Below are 16877 nucleotides of genomic sequence, written 5' to 3'. Positions count from 1 at the left end.
CACAAATGATGGATGCTCTCCAGTACTACGCCATATCCTCAACAGAACCAGAGCGGAAATCCAAAGAAAGACAAGTACAATCCCCTTTACCTTCCCAACAAAAACACCATCCATCAGTACCTGAGTCAACTGAGGACTCAGGATTCCCCAGTCGGTCTTACAGGCCACATAGCTCTGCATCTCCAGCTCCTTCTCTGCCCCGCTCCAACACCTCCTCTCCTGCTCTGGGAGGCAAGCTCTCGATGTTCAGAGTGAAGGATAACACATTCAGAAGTTCTCCTTTCACCAAGTCGGTCAAACCACGCTTCCATAAGAACTTTGGAGAGGACCTCCGTGTGGGTTCCCCCATGGAAAGGGTGTCAGAGAGAGAAGAGGAGCAGGGGATACTGAGACATAGTGTTGGAGTTCACGTCCGTCCTGACACAGGGTCAAACAGACATGCTGGTATCAAAGAATCTTCATCACAGGATTACTCTGCCCATCTCCCACATCATAGGCCATACTCCAGGAGGAGCATTGTTCTGGATGAAGATGACTCCCGCTCGGTCATGAGTTACATGTCAGAGGATGTGGAGAGTTTTGCTACTAGTGCTGCTGACCTTGCAGATATACGAGGCTTGTATGACTTGGATAGGCCGGAATCAGCCTGTAGTTTCAGCAGTGATGTGTCTCGTTCAATGGGCAGGCCTCCAGTGGTTCCCCCAAAGAGCGACAAAGCCTTGCGCAGGGCAAAAAGGTTAACTACCCGGAGGATAAAGAAGGAGACGTGCAAAGCAGTAGAAGACGGCCCTGCTGGAGTTGAAAAGCCTCTTCAAGAAGTCCCTCGTCCTTCCTCCTCCACTGAGGTACACTCCTCCAACAGACATGCTGTGGCTTCCCCTCATTTTTCCTCTCCCGTGTCCCTTGCTCATGCTCCAGCAATGGAGTCTGGCTTGCCTTCTTCCCGCACAGAGCGCACATCATCTCACAACGCTGTCCACACTTCCCCTAATGCCTCTGGTCCCAGCTACCTCCCAGTTGCCTCGCCTTTTGCTACTGCCTCTGTTATCCTCCCCGTTGCCTCACCTCATGCTACTGGCCCTGTGTCCCACACTGCTGCTCCTAAAACAGTTTCTCATGTTTCCTCTTCTCCCACTCTCCATCATGCCAACCATCCAGCTCCAGTGACACAGTACCATGTTGAGTCAAGCTATCCCCAGTCCTACCCACTGACCCAGCGCAAGGTGCTGCAAGACCTCGACTCTGGTCAGTATTTCGTAGTTGACATACCTGTTCAAGTGAAAACAAAGACTTTCTTTGACCCACAGACGGGAAAGTATGTTCAGCTGAATGTGCGTGAATCGGGCAAGAGCACCTCCCAACCCCAGTCCCAGCCAAACTACTCTCAGCCCCAGCTGCAGACCCAGTCGAAGTTGCAACAACAGCCCATCTCCCAGGCCTCTCCCACTGGCAAGCCCCTTATGCTTTATCAAGGCTACCATGGGTATTCCCAAGGTTACCAACCAGCAGCGGTCAACTCCATGCCCCCCCACAGCTCATCAGCCCCCATGACCCACCAACAGAACCAACAGTCTGTCAGGGAGAACCACAGCTACGGATATCCAGCCCCTGAAATGAGACAGTACTCTGAAGGGCATCGCTACAGCCCGGAGAAGACACCTTACATGGACACAGTTAATGATACAGAGAAAGCATATAACACAGTTTACAACACACATGGCTCATATGAGGCGTTCCCAGAGTGTGACACAAACAGCCAGCTTGCAGGAAGCTCTGTGTGTGAAAATGAAAACTCAGCCCACTCACGATATCAACCCAGAGATATTATACCTATCACTGAACTGGAAGACTTTATGGAAGTGTCTGACTGGTGAGAACACAGACTGATTAATTATGTATAAATAATGTAAAGCAAACAAGAAGCCAAATAAAGTATTTGATCATATAAAGATATGCAAAAGAAACGAGTAAAAGGATTGTTACATGCAGTATTTGAAGTGACTTTTTTCAAATGAATGAAGTAATAGCTTTTTTGAGATGCTGTTAAATTTCTGCTGCTGATTGTAGAGATTCATTGTAAAGCTATTTATTGTGTTACAGAGAAGTTCACCATTCCATTAACATGAACGTGAGAAGCTGAGCTATGTGTATACAGTGTGATCAGTATCACGGAGCCTCGTAAACCTAGAAGGAGGTTCCCGTACATTAAACAGCAGAAGAATGTCAACAGTGTTTAGTAGGTTGGAGAAATGTAGGTCTCTGCTATTAACAGTGACCTATTTAATTTTTCCTTTTTTTTTGTTGAAGAAATTCTTCTTTTGGAATTTTTGATGCATGAGATATAAAGATCTGCAGATGGTGTAAAGCATCATTTGTATATTGAACCCTGTTATTAAGGTTTTGTTTCATACAGTAGTCCATTTTGGAAAATTGGAAGTTTGTAAGAATGTTACTGTGTTGCTGTGAAACAGAGTAGTGTGTAATAGACTTGTTCAGCCAATAAAAACAATCTTAATTCAATCAAACAATTGGTCATCACAATGACTGTCTAACAGAATCTGCCATGTAAAAGTTACAAATAAACAAGAAGGTAAAATAAAAGATAATTGCGGAAGGATGATTTTATTTTACAACTTAAAGTCGGTAACAACACTAACTGCCACTGGCATCCTGCTCATGAAATGTACCTTGGGTCTGAATGACTCAAAATAAAGAGTTGTTTTACTGAGAGCATAACACAATTACGAAGTGTTGTTCAGAGAGCACAATAATATGTCATGAGAGATTCCAGGAACGTAAAAGGAGAAAATAACATTTTGGTGATGCCTTGTCTTTTATTTCCCTTGATTCACAAGCGCAGATTAAATGTTCCTGACAGTGGTGAGAAATGCCTGCACACACTCCTGTGGTATTGTTGTCCCCCTGAGAAGCAGTAACTTGCTTTGACCACTGCAGGGCAGAGAAGAGTAATCTCTCCTCTGAAGACTTGAACTTCAGACTCATGCAAAGGAAAACTTGAGGGAAACCCCAAGTGAAATACACACTTAAGATGATATATTACTTCTCCGATGACACGAGAATTATTATTTTGGCATTTTTACACATCACCCACAATTGATAAAACATGTACTGCGGCCTGAATTTAATTTGAATGTACAGTACAAATACTCTCTTTTCAAAAACAAAGGATTTAGTCAAGGTTTCAAAACGACCGAACCACCTTATCAAAGAAGCCGCACATTTTCCACTGAATCTATCCATCCTACAGAGGTCATATGTAGGAAGGGTTAAATCTGTTGTGTAATTCCATTTGGCTTTGGCAGAGCCCAAAGCGCCAGCAGAAGCCCTGCCTCAGCAGTTTGGGCTGCCCAATAAAGCAGCAGGCTTCATACCACTGGGACAGTCTGACAACCACAGCTAGAGACAGGGCCATGCCACTCTGTCCAGCAACCAGACAGGGAGAGGTCCCAGCACACACTCACACACACACACACACACACACACACATCCACATAAGTGCATGAACACATGTATGCAAGCAGAAAAACAGCTTACATATATGAAAACCAACATTTCCTCATTGTAAACATTATTGGGAAATCCAAGAGGAGTACCAGTTGATTGTGAGAGTAACTTGGGTAATGGAAATGCATTTTCAGCACTTTGTTGTGTATGCCCCTCAAAATGACACATAATGACAAGGGCTTTGCACACACACACAAACATACATACACACACACAAGCCACAAGACTTGACCGTCGCTTTAGGAGCACTGGGGTTTTGGGCCGGGGTCCAAGACTCCTCACAGAAACACAGGAAATTACATTTCCTACATTCTGCAGGACACACAGAAAGAGGGAGAGAAAGGGAGAGACGGACAGAGAGAGAGAGAGGGAGGGAGAGAGAGAGAGCACTGGGAGAGTGAGTGGGAGTTTCTAAGTGGGAACAGAACATTTACTGTTTCATATTACACAAAAAGCAGAGAAAGAGGAGAAGAGTTAATGGTGGGTAAGGGGTAGTGGTGGGTCGTGCGGTCCGGCTCTGTTTTGAATGTAGCTGCTGGTTGAGGTGCTGTGCAGTTCTCTGGGTTTATGGATTCGCTGACTGTGGAAAATGTACTTCTCTATAGTGGTCCTTGTCCTGACTAAGGCGCTGGTCACAGGTAAGTTTACCTTGTCAACAACAATGTAAGAGAAAGCGAGCGAGCATGCAAGTAAGAGAGTGTGTCTGATGTTCTAACCCGGTGATCTAACATAAACCACAGTGGAGCCATAAATGTTGCGTTTATTATGAAACTTTGGTATGAAAATAATGTCAAAAACATCACCTGATAGTCAGCGGTTCTATACAAAAGTTGTAAGCCATTCTTTCATTATGGGCAATATTGACGTAGCAATCACAGCAAATGTGGCTTTGATTAAAAGGAAAGGAGTTGTGGAGTTGAGCAGTTTGTTCTCTGTGAGAAAACCTCAGTATAATAATAAGCATTCCGTACACTGCCATAAAGTGGACTCACAACTCATGTGCCCTGTAATCTTTTGCTTATTTTCAGTTCTGTGTATGTCATGTTAGTTTGAATCCCTTTATGTTGTCACATCAAGCAGCGGCGGAGCCTGAGGGAGATTCCCCACCTCACCCTGCAGGAAAAAAACAGCCAGAATCCCAGATGGTCCCTGTTATCTTGTCGCTTTTCTCTTTGCTCTCATTCGTAGAGTAAAGCGCTGGAGATGAATGTTTCCCACCTGTAGATTTTCTCTGCCCGTCTGATCACACATATTGTGTCCAGACCCAGTGTCTCTGCTAGAGACAGACCTGACCTAGCTGGCAGCAGAATCAAACACAACTACCTCCTCCAGGGTTTGTGCTTTCTCGCTCTCAGTCCTCATCGTTTCTCTTTGCTATTACCAACCAAATTCCCCCCCAGTGACAGAATGACATTAACTGTATAAAAGGCAAACTTGTGATAATGTGAGCTGTATAAATCCAAGTGGCCATTGTGGGTTTGCATATAAACTTACTTGCCGCAATTATGTGCAATTGAGAGGAAATTAAACATGTTGCAAAAAATGAACTCATGACTTTTTCCGTGTGTGGCACGCAACCAACTTAAAAAGCAAGGAGGAGTCCCTATTGTTTCGTAAAATAGTACTTTATAGTTTGATTTGATTGTATTTAGCCATAAAACAACATGCAACTTAAAAACTCAAAATATAATGGTGATAACGTGGATAGCACGGTTTGCTAACAGCCGGAAGGTTCCCAGTTCGAATCCCTGCTGCCTGGCCGGGGCCTTTCTGTTTGGAGTTTGCCCCTGTGGGTTTTCCTCAGTTATATTCTTTGTGTCTTTTGTCCACAGATGTATGTCACGCTCTCAATGTGACACTGACCCCAGGACCTGTTGTCATGGTAACAGAGAAAGACAACGTGACCCTGTCCTGCCTGGTATCTCACAGGAAGAGGAGCAGCAGTGTTCTCATCCTTCGCTGGTTCTTCTCACCTCTTGCTGCTCCGACTCTCCTACCTCCTCCATCCTCTCCATCCTCCTCCTCCCCCCCAGCCCTGGACCCCACTCAATTTCTGATCGTGAAGATGGGCATAAAGAAAATGAAGCTGTACGGTAACTACACCCGTCATTTCCCCCAGCCAAAGTTCCGCCTGTACGAGGAGGCGGAGGGGGAGCTGTATCGGTTGCGGATCTTCAGCGTGGCAGGGGCGGATCAGGGGTTCTACACCTGCAAGGTTCAGGAGATCCGCAAATTCAGAAACACGTGGAGATCATCGTCCAATGGTACCAGCACCACACAGCTCACAGGTAACTGCAGGTGTGCTGTTACACATTGTGCTCTTCACGTTGCCAGTGGAAAGCTGCAAGGCCACATTTTTGGCAGATGTTGGGGTGGAAATTGAGAGATGGAGGGGTGGAGAGTTGAGATCAGCTGCTGCTTTTCTATTTTCCTGCTCTTTAAATCAAGCCAAGTGGTTGGAAGTCTGAGCCCCTTTCTCAGCAAGTATTCTACGTGTCCTTGATCAAGACGTCGGAATCTGACTGTCTCCTTGTGGAGGACAAGTTGAAAACAACAACACAAATAATGTTAGTATTTCACCATTTCCAGCAGAATTAGGGGTCAGATTGTTATAACCTTTTAGCCTTTTGTTTGATCAAATCCAAGACAATGTATTAACTCACTTGATTCAAGCAGGCGAGAAAAGAAAAAACGCATAAGAGGCTGCATTGTATCACCCACTACACTTATGATTTTGTGCAACGCTTAGCACTGACAAGAGAGAATCATCGGCAAAGGGGATTTCTGTTGTTATTACTTTGAAATGTTTTCCATGGAATACTCCTAGCTGTCCAAGGAATTCCCTCACAGCCACACACATACAGTGTGGAGGCTGGTGTCTCCATGTCGTCTGGCAACAGAAATGCCTGAATAAAGGAAAAGCAAAAGTTTTTGTTAAAGGATAAGGGGCAAGAAGAAGTGTCTAGCGTGTATTCTTCGACTCTATAGTGCTGTTATTTGCTGTAAGTACAGCCTATATATGTTTCAGCGTGACCCCAATCCTCTGGCATTTCCATCTCAAAACAATGAGCTCACACATCCAAACCACACTCAACAATATCTCTCTGTGTGTTTGAGTGAGCCTGAGGAGTAAAAAGGTAGAGTGTTGCTGAGCTGGCTAAAAAGAAAAAGCTCTGAGACGCAATAACCTGCTTTCTCTCAGAAAGTCCAAAGACTCAGAAAAACATGACGTCAGCACTCTGGGTTCACTTTTATGCAAACCTCAGGAGAACATTGACTTGAGGATTCAGTTGCACTGGAACTTATTTAAGTCTGCATCAAATTTGGAAAGGAACTAACTTTAATCAGATGCAGAAAAATCTTTTGAGATTTGACTGGATTCAATGCAGAGGACACATCTGTCAGATTAAGGATGCTGCTAGGTGGAGCTACGTTACAATCATTTGCCCACTTAACCTTTCACTAGTTCTATGCCTGGCACTTTAAGTGAGACGGACCCATCTGGCAACGCCCTGCCCTACATTCAGGGCAACGTCCCTCTAAGGAAGCCACACGACCTCAGGCATCTCCGACATGCATCCACCACAGAACCAGAAAACACAAGAGCTGACATTATGAGGGTAAACAAACAGAAAACTAAGTTGAACTGTCAGTGAGATCCAGGGAAGCCCTCGGTCTGCAGAGCTCAGAGCAGAAGTTACACACCACTGAGATCTCTGGACCACTCTCACTACAAATGTGTTTCACAGCGGGAAGATGGCTTGTCCTCTCCCACATCTTCAAATCCCAACTTCAGACCTAATGATGGAACATATGATGGTTCATGGCTCTTTATGAAAACCTGTACCTCTCTTTGTGCAACCGCCTGTGCAGACATCTGTATAATCTGGATGCTATTTTGATACCGACAGCCAACCTGTTCACCTCAGGCTGCACGCGCAGATCAGATGCAGATTTACTTTGTGGTTACCCACACTGGGCAGATACGTGGTTTACTCACAGTAACTGTTAACAGCTCAAATGTCTGTTACTTAGGGACTCTTAGTCATCAAATTAGACTCAGCTACAATTTGTCTAATTAACAATTCTTTTTTTTAAGGCTACTATTATTTCTCTTTAAACAGTGGATGGTCAAAACTCAGTAAAAATAGAATCAGTAGAGAGCATTCCTACGCCAAGGTCCAACAGTCTCCTTAAAATAAAATTTTGCTTGGATCTGCACGAAAATGAAAACGTTGAAAGCACTCTATCTGTAGATGTTAAAGAAATTAAAATAAATACTCTGGATTGGTTTTACTTAATAATATAAATGCAGACAAAAACATCACCTCTTGGAAGAGATAATTATACTTACATATATTTAACATGTTGCCCCTCAAAAAGCACATAATCACAGGGCTCTCATATGTCATAAATGTAAACACCCTGTCTTCTTCTGTAGGTTTTAATTTGGTTAGTGGAAGTCACGTGAGCAGACTGGGCTCCATCAATTTTAGCTCACTGACCTATATGGGTGACAACAGCCTCCTGAAGAGGTTTAATAGGCCCCCAGCAGCCCGTACGTATGGGACAGATCGGAGTTAATAATGCCCATTTGATGGCCTGATAATTGCTTAGATTGCTTATATTGCATTGCACGTTCGTCAATCTAGTCTTTTAACTCGTATCTCTGGCTGCTAGATACATATTTTAGATAAAAAAAATGATTATAATGAATTATACAATTATTGTCACTGTTTTTGATGTCTGGTCACAATACAAAAATCCTTTGTGTTGCTCCCTGACAATGTGCCGTCTGGAACAGGCCAGAAGTCAATTAGAGTTAATATCTTATCATTTCTTATTAATATGTGTATCAACCTGTGTTTTAAAAGCCGTATTAAAATCTCATTAAGGGTAGAGGAGAGACACAGTAATTTATGTACACAGCTTCTCTCCTTGTTAAATAGCCCTGACCTATACACAGCCCATCATTCATCCGCACAAGCTGATGACTTCTTATTCACTCTCGTGTCACACAGACACAGAAAACTGCAACGTTAAACAATAGTGAAGTGACCATCAGAAGGAAGTGCGTTTTCAAAGCAACAGGGAATCTCTAAAAATTCAAGAACAGCGGGATTGTGTGTGTGTGTTTGTGTGTGTGTGGTGGGTTTGGCTGATGCTGCAGCAGACTCTCCCTTCTCGACAGCGGTTTTGATATTTCTGGAAACCACTGAGGCCGTCTGCTGTGTTGGGACAGTTCCCTCAGACAACAGCAATTTACAAAGATTTTTTTGTCTGGACTTGTCCTGTTTGCTGACTCCGTCTTCAACAATTGTTTCCCCAGTGCACTTTACTCTGGAGGACGGCAGCAGTGAGGGACTGTGGCGTTTATTTGCAGGTACAGTTTTGGTCTCTGGCTTAACTTATATTTAGCGTTACAAAATAAAAGTCTGAAGATGCTGCTGATGATACTTTTCTCATATGATCTCGTCACCTTTTGAAGATGTGTATCTGTGCGCTGTGCTGATCTGCTCACTGGGCCTGTTGTCCATCTTCCTGTTCACTCTGGTTCTCACGTGCCAGTACTTTCACAGACGACACAGGCTCAAAGGTAAATTTCCATTAAAGTAACTTTGCATCTCTATCTTTGTCTATTGTGCTACTATGAAAACATGATTTTTTTTCTGCTGTTTTCTCTGTAGCCAGTTATCTGCTGGTCAAGTGTCCAGAAAGCAGGTACATTATGCTCTTTATCACATATTTCTGGTTGGACCCAATATTATTAGACAAAGTCACCTTGGGCTTTGACATCTTGTGATGACATTTTAATGGGTCAAATTAATAATTGATGGATCACAAAAATAATCAGAAGACTAATTTTAAAGAAAAGTCCATTGTCAGGCACAGCAAATTTCAGATTGTTTATATTGCATTACTTAAGTCTACCTTTGTCTAATTGATAAATTGCTAATGAAAGTGTGAGTTTCAGTTGAATTTAGTGGTAACCCTCTTCTCCGTACAGCTCAGGAGAGACTGTGACCAGCTCCAGCAGTTCCTCCAGCTACTCCCCACGAGCGCAGAGGAAAGACACCAGACGGAAACCTGACAGAAGAGTCCCAGTAACGCCACCTAAACTACCTGTAGAGCCTCCACCGCACATACCAGCCAAAGGTAACATGACTTTTTGAGAGTAGGAGGCACGAGGTGAATCTTTTATTCCCTAAGAGGACAATTGAGTCAATCGTTCTCAACCTGATAAGGTTTAGACTCAAATCCTATAGTTTCAGAGTGGATGTGAGTTTGGAGAAGTGTGGAAGGTTTTTTCATCTAAGATTGTTTTATTTAAAGGCTCTCAGGGCTGGGGAGGCAAAAAGGTCCAGTTGTCACAGTCGCCCCAACCACACTAAAGTTGGGAACCATTGTGGCTGACAATATATTTTAAGCAGCATCAAAAACAGATTTAATTTTAATATGTACAGGGAAACTATACAGAGGGCACTTTATTTGTTTAACCTGAGTCTTGCCTGCCTGCCGAGGATGGTAAAGTCTTTATGGATGTTTTAATAGCCCCCGATACGTTATGAGACATTTCCCCGTGCTGCTGATGATCACTTTACGGTGACAGACAATCAGTTGAAAGAAAACGAGAGAGAGCTCTCCTCCTGATCTTTTCGATGCCATTCAATTTCCACTTTATGAAAATAAACTGCGATTTAGTTACCAGCACTAACTATGTGATGTGGGACTGGCTGAGATGGGATGGCCGAATTGGAAGGTTTTTCCAAGAAATACATTTTTGGTAATTTGGGTTTAAAGGCGATGGCTTCTCCCCTCCTCCCATCAACAAATCCCCAATTTAATATGAACGTCCAAGTTGGTGGTTACCACGTAGCAAGGAGGAGACAGGTTCAGCTTCCAGTGCTTCCATATTTTTGCGTTGACTTTCTATCTCAGGTTCCTGACACACTGGAGGAATTAGAGTCCCATGGAGCTGAGGCAGGCTCCAGGCCCTAAGAAAAAGGAAATTAGCGAGAAAAGAAAACATGGATTAAATGAAGGTATCCAGCAAATACAAAAGCAGAAAAGGATATCTTCAGCATAATTCTATTTCCATGACGAAAACATCAGCAGAGATTTGGGCAGACAACAGACTGATAATAAAACTTAATACTGTGTTGGGGTAAAGTCCCACTGGGTGTATCGCCTGAGGTTAATTCAACACGGACAGAAACATTGAAAATGTCAGAATAAAGCTACTGCACCTCGACTATGTGAAGTATAACACGGCTGTGAAGGATGATTTCGACTTCCATCACACAGCCATATTTGTGAACTCATTCCCCCTGGCTGTTGTTTTGAGTCAATTAAGGTTGTCTCCGTTTTTTAGTGCCTGTTGCTGCAAAGAGACCTCAAAAGCCCAGAAGGTTAAAGACTCAGCCGAGGAGATCTGCCGCTGTAAGTCTCTTTATTATCACCCATCATTGGGGCTCACTTATTCCTCTGTTCACCTCTGGCATGACTCTATTTATGAATATTTGCTATTATTTATTATTATTATATTTGTTAATATGTATTTATTAACGTTTCAACGATTTTTTTTTCTCATTTACAGAGTTGTTATTGAGATTCGTACAAGAGGGAATTTGTCTCAAGACTGCATGATTGTCTACAGGAGTTTATTGCCATCGCTTCATTCAGTTATGAGCTTGATAATTCTATTTAGCTTTATTGCTTCTCAAACACAATTATTTATTTAGATTGCTTCATTGGTTTTATATCTACAATAAAAGTGTCAAACAAGTATATACAGAGGAAAACTGCTCAAACTAAGGCTCATCAGCAGCTCCACCGTTGCCATTCTTGTGATTTTGCATTGAAATCCTGCTACGGAGATGTGAGCATTTCTTCTGCACGCACATACTGATTGAATTAGTGCAACGAGAAGGATCTGGGGATGTTGGATAGGAATCCGGTCAAACCAAATGAGTAAACTGAATGTTCCAAGAGGTCCTGTGAAGCCTGTAAACACATATTTTCTGCAGCTAAGAAGCACCGTGGAGATATTTAACACAGACAGTGAAACGATTTTACTGTTCTATGAGAAAGATTTAATGCAGAGAAGATGTATAGAGGGGAAATCGGTAAATGTTTATACTTTAAAAATAACAGTTTCCAAGCCTGAGACCACTTTACCATTGAAGTTAATGGTAATGTTTGGACCCCACTGCATTTCAGATTCTGTGGTTTAAGCACCCACGAGAATGCCCGGCACCCAGGTGTGCCAGCATATACAGTCCGGGACTACATATATATTTATTTTATAAACAGTTGGTGCTAGAGCTGAGCTCTAAACCCTAACCAGCACGTGGAGCGTCACGCCGGATGATCTAATCTACTACCATAAAGAAATAAAACAATGTAAAGAGAAAGCAAATTAAATTTAACTGGACAGGCCCTCAAGGAGTAACTACTTCCGCAAAGGCCCAACAGTCCGCCATGCCTTAATTCACTAGATGGAGATTATTATTTGGCAGTTTTTAAAAACAAGATCTATAAATTATTTCCTGTGAAATCAAATAAAATCAAATGAAAATGTTGCAAAACTGCCGTTCTGGATGCACACCAAAATGAAACGAGTTCTTTCTAGACTCCAAGTTTCATGGTAATCCTGCTTATTTACAGACAAACAAAACAAAAACATAACCTCCGTGGTGGAGGTACTTAGTAGTTCCTGCAGCCTATGGTTTAGGTTAGGGTTCATGCAGGCTATGGTTCTTGCATAAGGTTTAGTTGGGGCCCTGATGGTCGGGCATTCAACTGTTGAGACCACCCACTGGCAGTAACATAAGTCGACACCGCTTTTTTCCCCCTCTATTACATTATCGAGAGTTTCATTCCTCTTCTCTTTTTCCTCCCTCTTTCAGCCTCGAGTATCACAGGAGGACAGTCTGACATATGCAGAACTGGAGCTGGTTCGACCGAGGCCGGAGCCCCAGGCCTCCTCCGCCACACCGGACCCCGACCCCTCAAGCCCGGACACTGTGTACGCTCAGATCTTCTTCCAGGAGAAGCAGCTGTAAACACAGCAGCTCGGTACCTCCTCTGGTGAAGGCAGAGATTCAGCTCTGACCGAGTGGCATCAAAAAGGACTATAGCCTATTTATGAACTATCAATATGGCAATTAGCTTTTGTTTTTTGGCTGCAAGTTCGCTACAGCTGCTGGTAAATGAGGCTTTTGTGTTTCCTCCCGGCAGTTTTTTTCCAGCACAGCAGTTTTTTTGGGGTTTTATAATTCAGTTGTTTTGTTTGTTGGCATCGTTGGCCTGTGAGCCAGATGTTTATAAGAATGTTGTTACTGGTAACTATTCTGTATAAACTCAGGAGACTGTGTGGAGGTGTGTGGTGTCCATGCTCCACCTGCAGCGTCATGTTGCCACGGCCACACTCAGCTTTTTAAATGCATTATAGCACTAATGAACAAAAATGATTAAACATATGCCTGTGTCTGACATTCAAAGAGTTCAGCCTGTGATTCATACTGTTTTTAATCATCGGTTCAAAGTGGTCTGGATTGCACTTTGTCAGATTTTATATGATGTGACTGGGGTCACAAGCAAATCTGTTTTAGATGACGAGAGAAAAAACGACAACATGATATGACAAACAGCTGCAGCTCATTGTGCGTCTGAGATACGCAACAGCACAGGCTGAGAAATGAGAAACCAATGACCTCTGTAATTGGTTAAAGGGAAGAGAACATTTTGGGAAAAACACTTTTGTTCTTTGGCAGAGCGTTAGATGAGAAGATCTCATGTCTAACTAACAAGTGGAAGGCTGTCAGGCCGGCGGATGTTAGCCTAGCTTAGCATTGAGAATGAAAGCAGAGAAAAACCCTTAGCTTGGCTCGGCCCGAAAGTCTGTATGTATATATATAAATTCCTATAGATGTCAATATCAAACCCTTATGAAAAATAATACACAAATGTATAGAACTTAAATATGCACAAATATATATAATTACATAATATACTTATATATATATAAAGAAAAGAAATGTATTCTTTTTAAATGTAAAATGTATACAGAAATATTCTCTTCACTGTTTAGTCTGTAAAATAAAAGTTTAAATTTTGGGAAAACATAAAGGCAGATACTGGTGTCCGTGAAAGTCTCATACCGACCAATTTTTGTCAGCCCACTGATAAATCTTTCAGGCTTTACTACAAACATAACAAAATGTTCACTAGTAAACAATACAATACAGTAACAACTTTAAGTTGTGGTTTTTCAGGGGTTGACAAATGTCTAAATAAAATACGAGAAGGCAAAGAAACGGCTTGGTGAGCCTTCTGCTTTGGATTTCAAAGCCTCAGAGGTTCAGACATAAACAGCCAACATGAATCCTGGAACAGCAGGCATTACGCTCAAGTACCGGGAAAGGTGAGGGGTGTGGGCCATTTTGTGAAGGTCAGTGCAAGAGAGAAATTGATGAAGATCGAGACGCACACAGAGAAAGAATGATGCCCATCCACACCCTTCTCTCTGTGAGTGGGAGAGATGGAGAGAGAGACCATCATCCCCCATAGTTCAGACTCACTGACTAGGATGAACCCGCTAATGGCTACATTTATTCAAATTAGACTAATTGTAATCATGGTTAATAATTAGCTTTACAGTGCATTATAATTGGGTTAGACTACAAGATGGTTCTGCCTAGGTGCAATAATTTATTTGATTTAATTATTCTGAGGAACCCAATGGTTTGACATTTCATATCATAAAACCAGTGGTGTAGAGAGAATGGAGATGGCCGTTGCCTTTAGAGAAGGTCATTGCTCGCTCTCTGGGAAAATTATGAGGACTATTTTCCACTCTATTAAGCTACTCCACTTAGCACAATTAGCCGCACACACAAAGGTTAAAGAGAGAGACCTCTTCCTTTATGATAGAGAACAGTGGTGCATGTGCACGAGGGAGCGAGAGACGAAGAAAGAGAGCAAGCCTCCACATTCTAACGTCATTTAAACTGGTAACTTATTTATTGGAGCATCAGGGCACTGATGATGCGTGCCAGCGTTGGACTTTTCCCCCCCGGAAGATTTAAATCAATGTTTAGAAAGTTTCAGTCTCTCTTCAGATGAGTCAGACTTATTCAAGAGTTGTGTTGTCACGGCCCTGCAGTGATTACACAGATTAAACCGTCTGATGTGGGGAAAAAGGCATATTTGTTTGGCTCAGTTAACTGCAAACATGCGCATGAAAAAGCTGTGACAAGCAGAAAAATGATACAAGACGCAAAAACATTTTACATCATCCGCAACACACACATGAGATGATCACAGTTCACATGTGGAGGATAATGATGGTTTACAAAATAGTGAAATACTCATAAATGTCACATTACACAGTAAATTATAAACATGTGGAGGAACTACAAAGGAAGAAACTACTCACAACGAACATCTTGACTTCTTCAAAACACAAAGCAAATTAAAGCATGTTAAATCATCCAGTATCTTAAATCCAAAAATATAAAAGTAACTTTTAAGTAAGGCTGTCAAAAATATATGTAGTAAGGTAGAAAAAAAAAAAGGAATTAAATTAAATTAAATGAATCCTTCGCACATAATTTCTGCGCAGGAAGTGCGCGGTGAGCTTCTGCACAGGAGGAAAATAAAACAAAAAAATTAAATTAAAAACAAAAAAATTATAAATAAAAAGATTAAATAATTAACAGACATTTTGGTAAAAATTTGAGCATATTAAAGCCCTAAAAAAGCCAATTCATTTGCCTTAAAAAATAATAATGATCATCCTTACAATTTCAATAGGGCCTCACTGTCTGTCAGTGCCTGTCAGTGACCTTATAACAAACGCTGACATGTGTGCGGATGCCACGGTTTAAAAAAATAATAATCTGCGGTTTGATGTAATATGTGTGAGAAAAATAATTTACAGCTCTACTATTAGAAATATGTTCTCAGGGAACAATGAGCCTGAGAGCTGCCCAGTTTAATCACAGGCTTCTGCTGCGGCCCCTGGTTACCTGTGCTGGAGCCGCAAAGGTTAATTTAATTTTATTGAGGAATAGTCGGGCGTTTTTCATTATTTCCCTCATCGAAATCCACCCAACTGTTCTGGAGATTTGGTCCTTTTATAAATCCAAGATGAAATATATATACATTTAAATACAATGAAATAAAATAAAAATCCTTGGCTATCATTGAAATCACTGAAACTCACAGGATAGGTTTAGACAAATGTCAACAGTTTAATTCAAATAGGCTCAAATTCATTATTTACAAAGAAAAATACAGAATTAAATACAAATGTAGCAGGAACTTATTTTATACTGTCTGAGACTTGAACATGTGAATAATTGTAACACTGTTCTCAGCTTGTGTCAGACCTGAGACACTGATGAATACTCTGTGTCTCTGTCAGAGGAGGAAGAGGTGAACTGAGATGGTGTCTGGACTCATGATTGTGCTCCAACGTTCCCATCACTCACTGGTCCAGGTGAAAACTCTGCCCCAGGCATCGCCCGCCAACAGAGTAGCATGGCTCCTATAGGAGAAAGTGATGCAAATGTGTTCTGTTGTAAAGCATGAAATAATACATACATTGGTGAGAATTCTGTAAAATCCTGTGGTGATTAATATAATACTTTTGGCTTTAAAAACACATTTGAATGAACTCTGAAGTGATTCGACACAGACTAATTCCTGCCTCTGTGGCAGTGAGTGGATGCAGGATATTTACTATACCTGGACATGTCCAGAGCTGTGATGGCCGGACTTTTTTTGTAGTGGCGTTGCGACCCAGCCTGACTTCTGTTCAGCTCTTGACACGGCACCAGAAGTCTCTCCCAGCCTTTCACCGGGCGCAAGCTACTCACTGTTGACACAGAAAACATCATCCTCCATCCATTACTCAATCCTGTCTGTGACCCTGGTCGCCTCAGAAACTGTACCTTTGCATTATCGCTGTGTCTATCTGTAGTAGGATGTAAAAAGGGAGAAAAATCCCTCAAAAATATACGCTCCAGTGGTACGTAGACTTGTCTCAATGTAATTTGCAAAGCATAATACTCCTATGAGGTGATGCGAGGCTGTAGCCAACGTATGCCAAATTGGATCTGGGTATTATTGCTTTCTAAATTATACACGCGCACACACGTCAGCAGAATTACTCATCAGTGTTTACTGCCTCTATGTTTAATAACTTTATAACAACATAATTTCAGCTAGCCCTAACGCTAGTGAGGGATGGGCTGAGCATTACAGTCTCTCATCTGGAAACCACACTGTCTCGCTCTGAGATGAGCAGTTAAAAATGATCTAACACTTAAGGATTTATCTAATTA

The 16877-nt window shown here is 42.1% G+C and overlaps 2 protein-coding genes across 2 annotated transcripts in view; one reads left to right on the top strand and one right to left on the bottom strand.

Annotated features, from left to right (window-relative positions):
- Window positions 1-4111: 4111 nt before the first annotated feature.
- vstm4a (V-set and transmembrane domain containing 4a) lies at window positions 4112-12590 on the top strand. The gene is made up of 8 exons (XM_061087816.1): window positions 4112-4163; window positions 5358-5813; window positions 8855-8908; window positions 9014-9121; window positions 9213-9246; window positions 9533-9681; window positions 10898-10965; window positions 12435-12590. Exons 1-8 carry the CDS (start codon window positions 4115-4117, stop codon window positions 12588-12590), a joined length of 1074 nt encoding a protein of 357 aa, XP_060943799.1. The 5' UTR covers window positions 4112-4114.
- Window positions 12591-15786: 3196 nt separating this feature from the next.
- wdfy4 (WDFY family member 4) overlaps window positions 15787-16877 on the bottom strand; it is a 37004-nt gene continuing 35913 nt past the window's right edge. The window contains exons 64-65 of the mRNA XM_061087619.1: window positions 16279-16408; window positions 15787-16078 (exon numbers count right to left, since the gene is read on the bottom strand). Of these exons, the coding sequence (XP_060943602.1) occupies window positions 16015-16078; window positions 16279-16408 (194 nt within the window). The 3' untranslated portion in view covers window positions 15787-16014. The remainder of the gene's footprint in view (window positions 16079-16278; window positions 16409-16877) is intronic.

This window comes from Limanda limanda, chromosome 15 (genome assembly GCF_963576545.1).
Source record: "Limanda limanda chromosome 15, fLimLim1.1, whole genome shotgun sequence".
Classification (NCBI taxonomy): domain Eukaryota; kingdom Metazoa; phylum Chordata; class Actinopteri; order Pleuronectiformes; family Pleuronectidae; genus Limanda; species Limanda limanda.
The sequence above is the reverse complement of the archived record's forward strand: the minus strand, read 5'-3'. Positions and strand labels throughout refer to the sequence as shown.

What these genes read in the sequence shown, in the direction of transcription:
- vstm4a (XM_061087816.1), top strand. Translation starts at nt 4,115, where the DNA reads ATGTACTTCTCTATAGTGGTCCTTGTCCTGACTAAGGCGCTGGTCACA. An exon ending in GACTAAGGCGCTGGTCACAG is followed by an intron (nt 4,164 to 5,357) that starts GTAAGTTTACCT and finishes TTTTGTCCACAG; the next exon opens with ATGTATGTCACGCTCTCAAT. An exon ending in AGCCGAGGAGATCTGCCGCT is followed by an intron (nt 10,966 to 12,434) that starts GTAAGTCTCTTT and finishes TCCCTCTTTCAG; the next exon opens with CCTCGAGTATCACAGGAGGA.